This window comes from Crocodylus porosus, unplaced genomic scaffold, assembly GCF_001723895.1.
Source record: "Crocodylus porosus isolate Cpor-Errol unplaced genomic scaffold, CroPor_comp1, whole genome shotgun sequence".
NCBI lineage: Eukaryota > Metazoa > Chordata > Crocodylia > Crocodylidae > Crocodylus > Crocodylus porosus.
Window position 1 is genome coordinate 51,477,797 of NW_017728950.1, and position 18,980 is coordinate 51,496,776.

The 18,980-nt window shown below is 39.8% G+C and overlaps 1 protein-coding gene across 1 annotated transcript in view; it reads left to right on the plus strand.

Annotated features, from left to right (window-relative positions):
• Nucleotides 1-18,980, plus strand: part of FREM1 (FRAS1 related extracellular matrix 1) — a 131,809-nt gene that overhangs the window by 91,772 nt on the left and 21,057 nt on the right. Inside the window, exons 23-29 of the mRNA XM_019554740.1 lie at nt 1,210-1,405; nt 2,027-2,291; nt 9,480-9,894; nt 12,504-12,705; nt 12,938-13,082; nt 15,534-15,663; nt 17,074-17,146. Coding sequence (XP_019410285.1) covers nt 1,210-1,405; nt 2,027-2,291; nt 9,480-9,894; nt 12,504-12,705; nt 12,938-13,082; nt 15,534-15,663; nt 17,074-17,146 — 1,426 coding nt within the window. The remainder of the gene's footprint in view (nt 1-1,209; nt 1,406-2,026; nt 2,292-9,479; nt 9,895-12,503; nt 12,706-12,937; nt 13,083-15,533; nt 15,664-17,073; nt 17,147-18,980) is intronic.

The following is an 18,980-nucleotide window of genomic DNA, read 5'->3' on the forward strand; positions in this document are numbered from 1 at the left end:
TGGGCAGGGGGCTGGACTCGATGATCTCCTGAGGTCCCTTCCAGCCCTAATGTCTATGAAATCTATGAAATCTATAAGTGCAAAGTCCTGCACATAGGATGGAACAATCCCATGCATCAGTACAGGCTGGGGGCTGACTGGCTGGGCAGCAGCTCTGCAGAAACGGACTTGGGGGTTACAGTGGGAAATAAGCGGAATATGAACCAGCAGTGTGCTCTTGTTGCCAAGAAGGCTAATAGCATACTGGGCTGCATTGGTAGGTGTGTTGCCAGTAGGTCAAGGGAAATGATTATTCCCCTCTATTCAGCACTGGTGAGACCACATCTGGAGTACTGTGTTCAGTTTTGGGCCCCCCCACTACAGAAAGGATGTGAACAAATTGGAGAGAGTCCAGCAGAGGGCAACAAAAATGGTGAGGAGGCTGGAGTACATGGCTTTGAGGAAAGGCTAAAGGAACTGGGCTTATTTAGTCTGTAGAAGAGGAGACTGAGAGGGGTTTTAATAGGAGTCTTCAACTACCTGAAGGGTGGTTACAAAGAGGATGGAGCTAAACTGTTCTCAGTGGTGGCAGATGATAGAACAAGAAGCAATAGTCTCAAGTGGCAGCAAGGGAGGTTTAGGTTAGATTTTTAGGAAGCATTTTCTCACTAGAAGGGTAGTAAAACACGTAACATGTTACCCAGAGAGAAGGTGGAAGCTCCATCCTTGGAGGTTTTCAAAACCCGGCTAGACAAAGCTTTGGCCTGGATGATATAGTTGGGATGGTCCTGCTTTGAGTAGGAGGTTGGACTAGATGACCTCCTGAGATCACTTCCAACCCTAACTTTGTATGATTCTAGGAAACTGCATCTGATATGTCAGATTTTTCCAGGGAAAGACTTTGGGACTTCCCTACAGAAACATGATTCTATGAGCCCAAGTAAAACCAGGAGTAATAGCATTATATAAAATTGGGAGAATATAGGCTGAATATCAGGGAAAATGTAAGAATCAGATCTGATAAGTTTTTAGCATTCCCCATTCCACAGACCTTCTGACTGCTTGGCAGCAAAGCTCTTGACATATACTGGCCCTAAAATGTCTTGCTAGGAAAGATCCAGCTATCAACTAGGCTATCTTTGGCAATCTCTGTATATCATCAGGGTATATTTATTAAATAAGCCGTTGTGGGATAATGGCTGGATACTGACAGATTTTTATTCATTCTAGGTAGGCAGGGACTGGGTGACTCTCCATACTGGAATGAACTGCACTCAGGAAGAAATAGATCTGAACCTTGTGAGATATGTGCATACAGGAGCTATAGGATCCAAGATCCAAGATGGTTTCACATTTCATCTGTGGGATGGAGACAACCAGTCCCCAGCACTGGAATTCTTCATCAGCATCAAGGACATCGAGAAGGGTAACAATCTAGCTGACTTTATGTCCTACAGTGACTAATTGTGGCACAAATTCAGTCTGAAAAATAAATTGTAATGTATGATCCTAACTGACACCCCAAGCCTTCATTGAACACCAAGGTGGGTCACACTAGTTTTACTGGGGCTCTGTGCAGGCCTTGAGGGTCTGTCTGCATAGAACTCATTGTAGGACATGATTCTTCACTATTTCTTCAAAAGGGGTTCTTAGGTAATATATTTAGTTAATACTTTGCTCCTCACTTTCATAGATCCACCCAAGTGGCTTTCAGTTATACAGTAAAATGGCTGACAACATGCCTGTAAAATTGATATTATCCCCATTTTGTACATGGGCAAACCAAAGCACAAAAAGTGGTGACCAGCTTAGCCAAAGCATGTCCTAAGACAGGCAAAGCTAGAAACAGGGTTCAGGTATCCTGCTTCCCAGTCCTGTGACAACTATGTTGGATTTAGCCCTAAACAGTGTTGGATTTATGTCATAATCACTACTTAAAACCATGCTTTCCTCTACAGTGTCTAGAATGTTATATATAACATAACATGCAGGAGACATATATCAATACTAATAGGACCATTTTAACCTATCGTCATATATCTGGCAGGAGATATTGCTGTTTTTATAAGGCCACTTACTGTGTCGAAGGGGGATAGAAGCTACATAACGACGGATGCCCTTCTTGCTATTGATGGAACTGACAAACCAGAGGAACTCCTCTATGTGATAACATCTCCACCTCAGTATGGACAGATAGAGTATGTCAGGTTTCCAGAAATCCCCATCACAAGTTTCAGCCAAATGGATATAGCAGGCCAGGCAGTTTGCTATGTCCACAGTAGCAAGGCAGCTGCTTCTGAAGATATGTTCAGGTAAGTGCTGAAGAATTGTTTTTTTCCTAGCTGTCCTGGTTAATAATAAAATTAACTGGAAAGCAGCACTCTCCTTTTCACTCTTTTTTGTGTGGAAAAAAAATATGCATATGGCAAAAGTAATTCCTGCTTTATTAGATTTATCCCTGACTAACATAACACACTTGTCCCTTAAAACAGTGAAGAAATAGTCTGGGCTACATTCATTCACCTATAATGGCTTGAACATTTTTATAATATGCAAGAAATAGTACATGGCTAATGAAAACTAAATGCAGGAGAAGGGCTCAATAACATCTCTGAGATTTCCTGACAAATTATAATAATTTTCCTTGTTAATTGTGTTACTGGATTAATATTACATTCAGTAAGGAGGAAAAAGTGTTGTGATGCACATTTCTTATAGTACTCAATCTGATATCCTTCAGTGCTTTTCCAAATACACCTTCCTGGATGACTGAACAGCAGATTTAATTTCTCATTCAGTTGTTTGTGCTCCATCTGAAGTAGCACAATCAGTTACAAGAAGATGGATCATGAGGACTTCAGATAATTCAGAAAAGCATCCCTCTTATATATTGTGATACTGAGATCTTTGCCAAAGTGCTCCGGATTAGAAATCCATTTTACACTAAACCAGATGGCATTTGTTAATGCTAGCAGAGCAGCTGAGAGCACCAAAAGGGTGTTCAGTGATGTGCAGTTTGCCAGGACCTAGGTCTTTGTCAAAGTAAAGACTTTTGATAGCTTTGAATGGAAGGTTTATTTCAAGGGGATATTTTTAGCTGAGTAGCTAGACCAACGGGTTGGCTTCAATGCTGGAGATATGCATGGGGCAAAAGAACATTCCTTCCCTGCTCTTCCCTCAGCCTACGTTGTTACTTCACATATGCCACTAAGACAAACACATCATGGTGAAGACAAGATGTGGGGTTCTGAAGAGAAGTAAAACCTACATTTTTGGCATCCCCAGTTCATCACCCAGATAGACATTGTGGGGCCTGCCATTAGGCTAAGCTTTACACAAGGGTTATATGCTCCTGACACAGCCACTGGTACCCTGTCTTCTGTGTGTGTATGTGTGCATGTAGCAGATCACATCAGAGAATGTAGGCACTATAGAAAACCCCCTAAAATAGAATATTTTCAGGTCACTGTGTTCATCTCACAGCTAAAGCTTTTTCTAATAGTTAAACTTTTCCTGAATGTTTCATGTAGGACCAGGTTACCTATATAGTTGCTCACTAGTTTCCCAGCTCTGCTTTTGTTGTTCATTTTAGGTTGGAAACTTTCAGTTCAGGCTATCCATCAGAATTATTTATGTGTTTCAGACAAGTGATTCAGTCCATAAGGTCTCTCTGCCTCAGTTGTTAACACATCATGATTGTTTCTCTGGTTATAGAACTGACCTTAATAAATCATTACATATGCTAATAGATTGGTCAGATTACATATTCCAATACAGCTTTTTTCTGTCATAAACTTAAATACACAAATACTTTGAGTCCTTGTAAATCTATGTCTTTAGAGCTTCATAATTATGTCCCCAAGAGATTTTGCCAAAAAAAAAAATTATTTCAATGAGCCACATTAAAAATAACTTGGTAAGGTCAAATTCGAAAGAATTGCAATTCACCATTGTTTCTCATTTGTATTCCAATGCATTTTAGTGCTTTTTATGCCTCACAAAATTTATCAAGACTTACACATAAGATTTAATGATTTACCTGAGAATAATGTCATTTATTCTTTCTCAGTATCCTGTATTCCAAAGAAACAGGGGCCTCCATTCTGCATAGCACCAGTTATGTTACTAAGCTTCCTCATGTTTTATATTGGATCCAGACTCTCAACTGGTGGCATAGCTTCACTGATTTCAGCAAAACTACAAACGAGACTCTGTCCTATTAATATATTATTTTCTAGGATTTCAGCTCTTATTGTTTCACTTTTAGTATAAAAGTGATCTCCTGCCATCAAATCATCTTTCTTTCATACTAAAATCAATGCTGCCACCAAGTATTGTCAACTCTGAGTGAGAGTTTATGTTCAGGTTTCTTAATCAGGACTTTGAACATGTTTCTTTCATGCTTCTTGTTAAAGCTGTTCTTGAAATCAGACTGAATGACTGCCATTGAATCCACCTATTTAATTTAACTTCCTAGGTCTCAGCTGTGACTTCTGGTGGAAAAGTAGAAAATATAACCATCTGTAATACTTTCTCAATATGTATATTCTGTCCTGCCCTTTAGTGCTATACCTCTTATATCACTGTAATACTGATTATTTTTAAAAAGCTGTAAGTAAAATTAAAGGCATTTTGTATTTCTTTAAAACACTGATAAATAGACTCACTAATCTATTCTAGCGGCAGCTGTGAAAATAAATAAATACCACTAAATTTACAGACAAAACTTTGTTACTTCTAGGAACTGTTTGGCAGACTTGTGACTCTCAAATATACTTTCACATGGGGAACCCAGTGCTTCCGTTCCAGTCCTGAACCTGACTCACAAGCCAGCAGAGACTAGATAAAACTTAAATGCAAAGTGTCAGAAAGGACAGCATTCCTCATAGTTTATTCAACCATACTACTCTGCATGAATGATGCATGCCCTTTGCGGCTGGGGGGGCATGGTGGTGGCGGCAGGAGTTCAGCAGTGGTAAGTGGGGGAGCTCCCACTGATACTGCCGGTGCTGTCGGCGGGGGGGTGGTGGCAAGCGTTGTCAGCAGCCAGCATGGATTGCGGACCACCCACAGATGGTGTTGGCAGCAGGGTGGTGAGTGGCAACCACCATGCTCGGGGTGCACGTGCACCTGCATGCACCCCCTACGCGTCACCCCTGCTACTCTGATTATAGGAGAAAGGACTGAATCTAGCCATCCTCAAACCTCGGGAGTTTTTCATGAGATTTTTGTTGAAGAGAGCAAAATAAGGCAAAAGGAAGGTTACATATGGCATTTCCTAATAAATAGCTGTAATCTTTGTGTAAAGCAGACTGAAAATTTTTACATTTTTGGCAAAAATATTGGAATTTTTGAAAAATCAAGATTTCCATGGGAAAACTCTAATTTTGCCTCAGGTTCACTTTCCTTCTTGGAAAAGCAAAGTGAATTTTTTTTTCTCAACACAAATAAAAAGTTTAGTTTCTCAAATGAAATAGAAACATCTCATTCAGGCTTGTTTCAACAATGGACTGCAGCTGTGTGGTCTGTCCTTATACCTTGTGGGAGGTTAGAGTTCAGGTGGGTGAAGACCCCATTCTTCCCTATGAATCACAGCTCCCTGTGCTTCCCTATGCAATCTCTGCTGGCTAAGCTGCATGATAGGAAGTTTAGCTCATTGGAAGGCTGGAAACTTGAGGCCCTCCTACAGTTCAGGTACATACAGTGTTGACACAAGCTAAAATTAAAACAGATGGACATTTTTGATTGGAAACTTTCTGAACTTCTCTTATCTAAACCAGGGAGAAGGAAATTTTCAAATTCTTTCCTTTGTACCAATTTTTTTCTTTCTGACAGTCCATTCCTAGCATTTGATGAAGTAGGCTATAGCTTGAGAATGCTCATGCCTCTCCCAATCAGTTAGTCTCTAATAATGCGTCACCCTATCCTATCTTCTTCTACACAAAGTTGTCAGAGATTGGAAATTCTTTTTGGTCATCTCAAGCTAAAGTCGCTCATTTTCATTTGAGAAACTGTCAGTGAGTCAATATTTGATACCTACCACCCCTCTGGGAAGCTTTGTGAGACATTCATGTGAAGCATTACAGCTTTGTTTAGAACACGAACTTGTATAAGTCAAGTCACACCAGTGCAAATCTTTGTGTGCAGATGCACTTATTTAAGAGTGGATTATTTCAGTTTAGCATAACCTGCTCCTAATCCACTTAAACTAAACTGAAATCAGCCTGGTTTAAACTGAAACAAGAGCATTCAAACAGTCTTTCCCACGAGTTTATCTAAATCAGCTCAAAATCACACCTTAAATTAAACTAGCGCAACTTTGCATGTAAATAAGCCTTCTGTCTGAGTTAGTGATGTAGAACCTAATTAGAAAGGCTGTTGTCATAAAAGTAAGGTTATGGTATTTTAATAAATATAGTGTCAGTTTTAATCACAGTAATTGATGTTCCTTGCTGTTAGTATTTGGCAAAGAATTTGGTTGTGTGTGGAGATATAAGTATGGTGGCAGATATTTTTTTAAAACAAGAAATGGTGACATTAATTATATGGGGAGTTTAAATGATCAGATTTTTACCTTCTGCTGAAGTACTTTCTTCAGTCATAAATTTCTCTGTATTGTTTGGTGCTGCTGGCCTGGAAGAAAGATTTGGCAGTGCTTGTTTGGACAGATGACTTCAAGTGATTAGCAACCTGACATCAGATGCTGGCAGCAGGATGCTAAAAGAACATGCTAATGTCCTCCATTTTGACACGCTGGCTCGATTTTGTAATGAGCTGGCACTATTTATGATTCCATTTTTATCTTTTAAATGCCATGACAGATGGTAGGTTCTACAGCCAACTCTATTGCCATGGAACTGCAGAAAGCATGAAACCTTGGTAATGGTGAAATCAAACCATGCGACATGTCCTCCTAACTAAGCCTGAGAGTTATCCCCTAAATTTCATCAGAGTAATGAGAATCTTGGCTGCTTTCTATTCCTAAGGGAGAGATGAAGCAGAAGTAAATCAGAAATAAGCAAAAAATTCCGCCCCCCCCCCCGCAAGAAAAGTAAAAAAGCTACTTCTTGGACACAGCTAGCTTCATTAACCTGGAAGATCAAGTTATGTGCAGTATTTGCATTGGAATTTTCAACCTTATTAATAAATCTAAGAGCTTCATTCTTGTCCAGTGTCCTATAGAAGGTTCTGAACCAAACTTTCATATTGATGACCTGAACTATTCTTCCAAACAGGTTTATTATATGTAGGTTTGATACATTACCCAAGAGGCCTCCTAGGTTAAGCCAAGGAAGGGGATGTGTCAGTGGAAGGATCTAATCTGCACCCTGGCCTTCACTTTTCCTGTCTTTAAAAAGCTAAAATAAGGTCTTGTGTGAACATGTTTTTTTTTTTTACTTATTTATCATCATTGTGCCAGTTGTATATCCAATCTCGCTAGATTAGTCATAGTACATCCCTTTTACCATTGGCACAACAGCTTTAGGTCAGTACAGACAGCTGCCTCTATGTTCCCAACTGGGAATACTGCCTTCAGTAAATATATTTCTAACTCCTATATAGTCTCTGGCCTGCTTACACTCATTCCCATCTGTCTGATGGCATAGTGCCTGCTTTCAAGTTGGTCAGCCCTTAATTATTGGGCATCACTGTAGGTAGTGAAGGGTTTTAGCTGGACAGCCTGTGCAATACAGCAAGCCATTTCCATGACCTACTTAAGGTCACATATTCAAGGTGAACAACATCAATCCTAGTTCTGACATTTCAGTTCTTGTAGCACTTTTCTGGCTTCAGTGGCAAAGCCTCTCAATCAGTAGATGAAGGTGAGACAAGGAAGCAGACTTTCTAGCAGTCTTCACTTGGCATAAGTAAAATGGCAGCCAAGTGATGAGTGGAAAGACACTTAAGTGTGTATGTACCTGTGGTTATATATGTTGTATCAGTTGCACTTTTCCATATGAGTTTAAATTCATGAATATAATAAGTGGAATATTGCATGCACACAAAGCTAAGCTTGGAGGGGAAAGAGGAAGACCCTGGGGCAAGGGAAACATATCAATGCAAAAAAAATCTCTTTACGAAGTGAACCTTTACACCTAGGAAGGCAGCTGTGTGCATTTTCACCACCATGACAAAATGAATAAATGGAGAGCAGCAAGGAAGAACATTATACATCATCATAAATATTATATATCATATTCAGAGGGGAAAAACCAACAGATACAGCTCAGTGGCACCTTATGATGATGTGACGTATCAATTAGACTCTTGCAGTGGACTTTTCAGTCTCTCAAACCCCTGAAATATCTTTCAGTGCAATTTTCAATTTTAGATTTTTAAGAAAAATAGACGGGAATAAGCATTCTATTAACAACTAGGATTAATTTGATAGTCTACAAAATTGTTTTTCCCTTATGCTCAATCACCACTAACTTTAAAGAAAGCGAAATATCACAAGCTAATTTCTTTACCATTTCCTAACTGACAGATGACCTTCCAGTTTGTTACCAAGCTCTCTATTTGGGTCTCTCTCTTTCCCATGCAAAATAAGAGCAAAAATTATAAAGCTTAACTCTACAGTAAATGTCAGAAAGTGTTTTTACTTGAGACAGAAATATATGTGCTTTTGTGACTACAAAGTTACATGAAGAAAATAAATGCAGCAAATATGATCCACTGAGAAATTTAAATGTGCACACCATGGTTTAAAAATAAAGTCTAGCACCTATCCAATTCTGCCAGGTCCTTACTGTAGATTTTAAATATCTAAGTGAAATTTTAATTTGAGCCTCTGTAAGGAAACACAAATATGTGACACTGAGATATTGGAGTCCTATTTGCATCTGAACATGATAGGATTTACATGTACAAATGGGACTTGTGTTTAGAGTTACCAGGAGCATTTCCAGTGAGATGGGAATATAATGCTACATTCCTTTTACTGTCTTGGTTTTTTATCAGTTTTTGGTGAATTTGGTGCTTATGGAAGTGAAGGGCTAACATCACTAAGCAAATCAAACCCAATCTACAAGCAGATGCAGTTCTTTTCATTGTCTCTGTGCATGTATCATAACTGCTCCTAAAGTTAAAACTTTTGGTAAGCAAACAAATACGTACTGTACAAGGAGACCAGAATCCCACTTTTGATTTCATCGGTCTAAACCCTAGCAAGATACCTGGATCACTACTATGCTTTATATAAATCATATCCTTTATGTTTGTGAGGGTAGATATATATTTTCTCCACAAGCACTCCTTTGGTGTGAGAAGGGTTAAGCTTGCCCTCTACCCTGAAATCTGCTTCTGTTTTTCTAAATTACATACTTCAGTCTAAGTATGAGTCAAATGAGAGGTAGAACGCCATCAGAGATCCAGTTTTTATGTGCGTTTCAGAGCACCCTCAAAGCATATCCTTTAGTAAAGGTGTGTATTATCATTTCATTTCAGTACATGGTGAATCAAGAGCACATGCTGAAGGATGCCTTGCCTCTCTTTGCCAGATTCATCATCAGCAATGGACTGAGGACTAAACATGGGATGTTCACAATCACTCTGGAGACAATGGACCAAGTTTTGCCTACAGTGTCTAGAAACAAAGGGTTGAGATTAGTGGAAGGCGCTATGGCACTCATTTCTCCTGATGTCCTGCAGATTTCAGACCCAGACACTTCCTCAGAGAACCTTACCTTCCTCTTGGCACAGCTCCCTCAATATGGCCAACTGTATTACCGAGGGGCTGTACTCCTGCAGCACAATTTCACCCAGCAAGATGTGGACAACATGGATGTAGCATATAAACATGGAGGAGGGGATTCCCAGATTGACAGATTTACATTTGTGGCAACAGATAGGACTAATCAAGGCTTCATCATAAATGGGAGGGTGCAAGTAGAGCCGGTGGCATTCACCATTCAGGCAAGTATGGCTAACAGGCCTGTTTCATAAAGATGAATAACATAATGTGGTTAATTAATAGGATATTATTGGCTCTGAGAGGGATAGCACTAGTACATATTTCCTGCTTTGTTTGAGGGACTCAGCAATTTATAACTGGTAGGGATAGGTTAATAGAATAAAAAGTTTGACTTTTCTACTCTGTCTAGAATGAATCCATGGAGCTCATTGGCACAGGGTATTACTGAAGCAAGTAAGTTTGTGTAGTTCAAATGGGGACTAGATAGAAGAAAAACATGATTGTTGTTACTGTGCCAGAATAAATATTAATATATATATTTTCCATCCCCTGGGCCTAATGTTAGCTGCAGCCTTGCTTGGAAATGATTCCTTCTTCCCTCCTCATCAATTTTTCCCTCAAGTTATATTGCATTACATGAGTCGGCAGTAGGATGGTAGAGCAAATAATACTCTGGCATGCATCAATCAATGCATCTCCAACAAAGCCAAGAAGGAGATTCTTCTGCTCTACTCAGCACTGGTAAGACCACAGACTTAGTGTGGAATACTGTGTCCAGTTCTGGGCACCACACTTTAACAAGGACATGGACAAGCTTGACAGAGTCCAAAGAAGAGCCACCCATATGATCAGAGTCTTAAAATGCAAGCCATATGAAGAAAGGCTGAGGGATCTGGGACTCTTCAGCCAGTAGAGGAAAAGAAGTCTGAGAGGAAACCTAGTAGTATCTTACTACTACACTATGGGAGTACATCAAGGGCTCGGTGAGCAACTGTTCAGCAGGATACCTGAAGGAAAAACCAGGAGTAATGGCCACAAACTCCTGGAAGATTGATTCAGGCTCAACATTAGGAAAAACTTCTTCAGAGTCAGGGTGTCCAGACTGTGGAATAAGCTCCCTCCAGAGGTGGTGCAATTGCCTACCCTGGAAATCTTCAAGAGGAGACTCTACAGTCACCTTGATGGGGTCACTTGACCCCCAGTAATCTTTTCTGCTTGCTGCAGGGGCTGGACCCAATGATCTTCTGAGGTCCTATGGGTGATTGGTGCCTCCCGAGTCGGGGGGGGGGGAGCACCAGATTGCTGATGGTGGGGGTGTCCCCCCAGCAGCAGATGATTGCTGAGGCAGCAGCAAAATCGTAAGTGCACTTCCAGTTTCACGGCTGGCACTTCCAAGGGGTGCACGGCCAATCTCAGGGGGTGTGCATGCACTTGCATGCACCCCTATGGATTGCCAATGCAAGGTCCCTTCTGGCCTTACAATCTATGAAGGTGCAGATATGTACTAAGCTTCTTTTTAAAGCATTTGTCATGGGCTCCTTCATGAGAGAAAATATGGGACTTGATAGACTCTAACTATTCTTGGGGGGGGGGATGTAATATTTTACAGATTTTATAAAATAGGAATCTGTTCAAACATCTCCCCTGTCCTTGAAATGAACCTCTCCTATGGTTTTGAATTCCACAGCATCTGCCAGGTTGTTTAGCATCTTCTGTGATGGGATCAGCTGCTTATTAGAATCAAATTCTTAAACTGCAATCTATGCATAAAAGCTTTTTTTCTAGACAGCTGTGAGAATCAATGAGTAAAATACAATGAAGTGCTGAAACTGTACAGAGCATCTTGATGAAACTTTTTACTTTACTCACTTTCACTTTGCTGCCACTTATAAGAATAACCAGCTATTAGAAGCAGATGTTTGCTGCCTGGCAGACACTGTATTAAGAAATATTGAATTACAAATCAAGATACTAGGCTCTGTCTGCTGACCAGCTGAATTTTCATCCTTCCTTCCTATGACCTCCGAAATCCCGTTAAGATGTCTATATCTTAGTTTGCTCCAGTTCCACATCGTGATCTTTCCTTTGACCTTCTGTATGCCACCTTCTCCCTCTTCCCCCTTCAAAGACTCTGTATAGGTGCCTTTGTTTTGATTTCCTTTATAATCTGGCACATTTCAGCATCTAGACTGACCCAGGCTGCGTTGCTCATCAAAGCCCAATAAATGTCAAAATACAGATGCTAGTGTCTAGCTAGGAGACTTCTGATACTCTTCACTCTTCTTTGCAATAAATCTTGGAGGCTGTGTAGGAAATGGGGAAAGCCATTTCAGGGAAGATAATGGGATGCAAATGAAGCAGAACCTGAAAGGAAGGCAAGGCTACAGGTAGTTATGGATGGAGCTGTGAGAGAACTGCACAGTCTGGGAAAGATGTATTGACCAGACCGGGGGGTTATGCTTTCAGGCTATCATGTAGAATGGAGGGTGGGAGCTGTTTGTTGTATTTTTCATTTGCAAAGAAGAAAATGTGATGAGGAGGAGGTAGGGAGATGGTTACAAAGACGGACATTATGTATGGTGCTCTGCCTTGCAGAATTTGTTCTATGCTCTGCTGCTGAGTCTGTTCTATGTATAACAAGTTGCCTAGACCTGGGGAACTGTCATGAGAAGTGGTTACTTTACTAGAGGTTACATTTCATCTTCAGCAGATTATCAATCAGACTAAGCTTTACACTCTATACGCTGCAGTGCTTTCAGTAAAAAAGTAGATGCTGGGTAATATCTGATTCAGTGGGAAAAAAAAGGGGAACATTTGTTATTTGATTCAGGTGGACCATTTGGACAGAACTGCACCAAAAATTGTTCATCTCCATTGTTCTTGTAATGTGGAGCTCCTGAAGAATGGCAGTTTTGGGATTTATATTACTGCCAGGTCCCTGAAAGCCTCTCATCCCAATACAGAAGATGACCAAATCATTTTTAAGATTTTACAAGGTCCTCGCTATGGCTACCTGGAAAATACAACAACAGGTACTGTTGCTTTAATCTCTCAATATGAATTTTGTTAACAAGTATGGGCTGCACTGGAATATAAGACATTTTTGGTATAAGGTGGGTTTCTGGAAGATCAATGAATCCTTATTTGCACTCTAAGAGTTAACAAACAGAAAGTTCTAAAATAATCTATATAAATTAGTGCGTCTCTTGCTAGCGCTTGTATGAATGGATTTTGAATCATTGGAATATTTTCTTCCTTTCTCAGGCAGGTGCATCCAGGAGGAATTCAGCCAAAAAGATTTAAATAGCAAAATCGTACTTTATGTCATCAATCCAGCTTGGGCAGTGAATTCAGACAGCTTGGAGTTTCAAGTCACAGATCCCACTGGGAACTCTGGCACCCCCCAAATGTAACTTCAGTCTTTCATTCTAAACACTGTAACACCTTATGCACTGCACCTTTAAAATCTGAGGGACTACTTTTTGTTTTAGGTGAACTCAGTCATTGAAGATGTGAGTGAAAGAGGACGGGCTTAGTTTTACAGGTTCTGATTGCAATGCATTTTCAAGAAACTAAGAATAAAATAGTACAGAGTTATTTATGTTGAGTGACAGTTAAAGAATGTGGAGGCTTGTCTTCCCTTAAGAACTGCAAAGAGACAGTTTCAAGTCATGTACTGTAGTATATGAGCAGGATATGTGCTTACATATATGAATATGTGCTTACACACACACACACACACACACACACACACACACACACACACACACACACACACACACACACACACACACACACGATTTAAGTATATAAAGGAGTTTATTGAACTTACCAGCTCTAAACAGTGTAAATACTGCCTTAGTGACAGGACTGTGAGCTTCATATACATCGTCTTGCAGCTGGAGGTCACTCTAGGCCTGTTCTGACAGAGCGTGAGTAGCCTTTCCAGAGCATGAGATCACAGCAAAAAGGGAAGTGTTGAGCAATAAAATCTTATATGGGTCATATATTGAAGGGAGAAAAAACAGGGAGCCTGTTCTCTCCAGTCATATGATTCCAATATTATAATTAGGGGCACCCTCTTAGCCTGTGTTAAATGCAGCAAATGTTGCAACAGATTGGTAAGATCCTGCGAAATTGGTTTAACTGTTCCCCTGAAGAAAATGAAATGCTATCTGATAACAATAAACAAAGAAGGAGGTAGTGAGCAAAACTCTGTTTTACTGGGGAAGTTTATGTTTTATTTCTAAATACAGTATTTGACTTTTGAATGATTGAGAAAGATGTCCAGAGTTATCCTATATAAGTTGGTGTCCATGAGCCAGGCATCCTAGAAGGAAAAAAGGATAAATGAGACACACTCTGAATTGTTAGAAGCATCTACATGAAGTTTCACCATAGATTAACAATTGATAGATATGTTGAAGTTACTGCAGTACCAGGCTATGTCAATAAGTGAGTGCATTCAACTTCATATAAATACAGCTAACTTAAGCTAAGCACTTTGTTACAGCAGTATACATTCTCAAACGTGAATTTGCATTAGATCACCTACCAAACACTGAAATGCAGTGTTCAACCCCTTTGTTGAACGCCAGGACTTGTTGCGAGTCAACACTAATATATAACATCTTTTAAGGAAGGAAACTGAAGAGTAATGGCTTGTTATGGTGAAAGTAGAGGATGAATTTGCTATGGAATTTGACCAGAACAAAAAGTTGCCTGCATGTGATAAAAAACTCTAAATTGAATATTGCATTTAAAAAGGTGGCAATAGATTTATTTGAATGTATAACCCAAAAATTGCTGTATAATCAAATGAGTTAATTTAAAAAGCAGCTAATTTAAATGAAAACACAAACATTTGACTACTGCTGAATTACTACAAAATCATATTTTGAGCATTTCCCTGAATGTAGATGGGCTAAGGGTGACTATTTATTTATTTATTCATGTGCTCTATAATTATGCATGAGACCCTACTGTACATGTAACAGTTCAAATTATTCACCCTGTCAAGTTTAGCAAGTAACTTAGAGTTTGTCTACATAGGAGACATTTCCCAACACAACTGTAGCAGAATAACAACAATACCATAGATATTCCTGTTTAATTTAGTTATTCTGGAATAACTCTTCCTTTATGGCATTAATCTGAAATAAAAGTGATTTTCTTCTGGCATGGTAGACTTCTTCCAAAATGGAGTCATCAGCCTGGGATTAAGTCACTCTTACTTTAGAAGAGAGCATCTGCATAAGGCTAGTATTCCAAAATAGCCTGAAAAAGAATGCACTGCATTCAAAAGCTTGTTTAAGTATATCCCAGCTATGCAGTTGGTTCAATAAAATATACAGTATTTCCCTATTGCCCACAAATATCATTGCCTTTAGCAAAATAGTTATGTTTCTATAGATACGTTGGCTAGTTTTTCCATGTAATCCAGCCCTTAGGTAAGACTGAAACTGCAGGGGTGGAAAGAACTGTGCCCTTGTTTAGAATCAGTAGAACTGAAGCAAGGTGAAGCCTTAGTCAAATGGATATTAAGAACACCAAATCAAATGCCTACAAATAACCTTGTCTGCCTATGTCCTTAGACCAACATGGCTACAACCAACACCCCCCAAGAAGATGTCCATGTTTGTATCAGGGCATATGCAAAGCCTCAAATGGAAGTCTTAATTTATTTAACTGCTTCTTTATCTACAATTAGCAAAGTCAACAAATACACTCATTTCAAAACAGAGGCTAAGTATGAGTATTCATTGAATCAGCTGTCAAGGTTATGGCACCTTTATCAAAACTTCAGGTAGGAGAGACTGGTTTTCTCCTGGAATTGGTATCTTTTTAATTTTTTTTACAGTTTGGAACTGAAGTGGTCTCGAATTGAAATGCAACAGGCTGCATATGAAGTGTGTGAGAATGTGGGAATCTTGTCTTTGAAAATCACCAGGTCAGGGCATTCCATAGACTCTGCCTTTGTCACAGTGAAGGTAGGTTTGGGTGAGAAATGTGGGCAGAAACTGAATAATGGTCTGAAGTAGTTACTTTCTTTCCTAAAATTACATGAACACATTGCTTGGAGTGGTAGATAACAAACTAAGCTGTCAGCAGACTGCTATATACTTCCAACCACATCTGTCAGGATAAACGTCTTGGTAGTAGAACTGGTGAGGAATTCCCTGACAAAACAGAGTTTCAGTGGAACATACTGATTCATCAAAATGATTTGTAGAAATATCTTGGCTTCAACAAAAAGGTATTTGTAGAAATACCTTCGCTTCCCCTGGAACCCAGGCAGGTTTCCTGATTTCCTGCCTGGGCTTCTAGGGTTCATAGCTGTAGGACAGTCCTTCTATGGAAGGTTCCCCAGAGTTGAAGAGCCCAGGATTTCAAAGATAGCTATGCTGTGAGAATTGCTAAGGAACTAGGTAGTCCAGGGATTTGGCATCTACCCAGATCTGGCATTAGAGCTCTGGGTGCAGCCAGACTTCTTAGGATTTTAGGCTACTGTGTAGCCCCTGACTGAAGAAAACTTGTCAGCTGCAACTGGTATCCTTGAGAATGAGGTAAGGGGAAGGTGTAAATTTGGGGAGTCCTCAGGAGTCAGAACACATGGCTCTTTCATGTCAGGAAAATGAGAATGAAAATATTCAATTTTCTTTCAAAACAAAACCTTCAGGGAAGTTTCCTTCCACAGCAATTTAAAAAAAAAGAAATTTAGCTTTTCTTCTCAGAACAAAACTTTTGCAAAATATCAGAATTTCCCATTAAGTAGAAATTTGTTTATTACCAGCAATATTTGCTATTGCCACCCTAACATAATTCAGTGTCAGCAATGTGACCCTAAGTGAAAACATCTCTTATTCTACCTTTAAACAAGTCAGTGGGAGTTCTGTCATTGACTTCCGTTGGTTGAGATGAGTTCCATACTCATGTGTATTAGGCTGTTTTTCTTCCACTTATCTCTAAATTGCCTTCAGTCCAAGGTCTACATTTTGGCTGGCACTGACAATACAGCACTTGTGGATCAGATAAATGAAGCTCAGCAGGAAGAATGCAGGGTGGAAGTTGGCTTTACACAGTCTGTTTTCTGATAATATAAAGAGCTTTTACATTATAATTTTTAAACTACAGCTGAGTTTGGAATTGAACTTTTTGCTGTTTAAACTAGCAAAATTTATTTTATTCCTAGTTCTGTTTTCACTGTGGTCTCACAGAGTATCATAAAATACTGCATGTACTTTGGAGACTTTATGGATAGGTGATGAATATTCCCAGTACATTGCAGCACATATTAGAAAATTTAGAAAATGATGCTTTTTCATTAAAATGATATATTTATTATTATTAAATTTCATTCATTCAAGTTGTATAGTATTTATTGCTTAATTTCTTCTTAGGTCAATGAAGCATCTGCTGTACTTGGCAAGGATTTTACTATACCTCCTTCTAAGCTCATTCAGTTTGATCCAGGTATGCTTTGGCATGTCAGGTTTATAATAAATTAGGTTTAATTAATAAATTTAATAATAAATTAACTGACGCAATGATGTAAATGTGGAGAGTGAGATGGGAAGTGGAATGGGAATCAAGGTAATAGAATCACAGAAAATTAGGGTTGGAAGGGACTGCAGGAGGTCATCTAGTCCAACCCCCTGCTCAAGGCAAGAACATCCCCAACCAAATCATCCCAGCCAAGGCTTTGTCTAGCTAGGTCTTAATAACCTCCAAAGATGGAGAGTCTACAACCTCTCTGGGTAACCTGTTCCAGTGTTTTACCACCTGTCTAGTGAGAGCATTTTTCTTAATATCTAACCTAATCTTCCCTAGCTGCAACTTCAGATCATTGCTCCTTGTTCTGTTATCTGCCACCATGGAGAACAGCCTGGCTCCATCCCCTTTGGAAACAGGTATTTGAAGGCTGCTATTAAAATCTCCCCTCAGTCTTCCCTTCTCCAAACTAAATAAGCTCAGTTCCCTCTCTTCAGAAATCATGTGCCCCAGCTCCCTAACCATTTTTCTTACCATCCAGTGGACTCTCTATTATTTGTCCACATCTTTTCTGTAGTGGGGTACCCAAAACTTGACACACTACTCCAGATGTGTCCTCACCAGTGCTGAATAGAGGGGAATAATCACTTCCCTCAATCTGCTGGCAACACTGCTGGCATAATGCAGCCCAGTATGCCATTAGCTTTCTTCACAACAAGGGCACATTGTTGGCTCATATTCAGCTTACTGTCCACTGTAACTCTCAGGGCCTTCTCTGCAGAACTGCTGTTTAGCCAATCAGTCCCCAGCCTGTACTGGTGCATGGGATCATTCTGTCCTAAGTGCAGGACTTTGCACATCTTATTGAATCTCAGGTGATTTCTTTTGGTCCAATCCTCCAATTTGTCAAGGTCTCTGAGTCCTAGAACTATTCCAGGATATCTACTACTCCCTGCATCTTGGTGTCATCTGAAAACTTGCTGAGGGTGCACTCTATGCCATTTTCCAGGTCACTGATGAAGATATTGAACTAAAACAGCGCCAGGACTGACTCCTGGGGCACACCACTTGTTACCAGCTGCGAATTAGAAATCTAGCCATTAATTACTACCCTCTGAGCCCAATGATTCAGCCAGTTTTCTATCCACCTTACTGTCTATTCATTCAACTATACTTCCTTACCTAGGTTCTGTCCTGCCTCTTCTACAAATTTCCTGTGCCACCCAAATCTCTGTCATTTGCCTTTGTCCTGGCTCATTTATGCAAGGTAAAATGGCCAGAGCAATGTAAAGAAGTCTCCTAAATCCTCACGGGAGGATTCTTCTGACACAGACTGCAGAAGATACTTGGAGAAGACACTCTATCTCACAAGATAAACTATAGTGTGTACATCCTAGGCAGAGCCATAGAGCAGCCCTGGGAGGTGGCTATAATGAACAGTCCTCAGTTTCAGTTATACTGGAGTTTGGAGAGGGAGCTGGAGCAGCACAAGATTAGAAGGATGTAGCTTAGAGTTATTTCACCTGACCCTACACTGGGTTGTAAGTTAAGTGGTCTGCTTCTAAGAGATATAGCAGGAATCTTACTTTTAATCTCTCTGCCTCAGTTCTACATCTGTGAAGTGCAGTAATCTTTCTTCTTTCCTGCCACATCCAGTTTGGTTACTGAGTTTAATTAAAATTTTGCATGCTTAAAATTATGTGTGAGTGTAAGTATTGACAGGGTTGGAACATGAGACTGTGAGCTGCTTGAGGCAGAAATTGCATCTTGAACAGCATGTAACACAGTGGAGCCCTGATTTTGGTCAAGGTCTCTA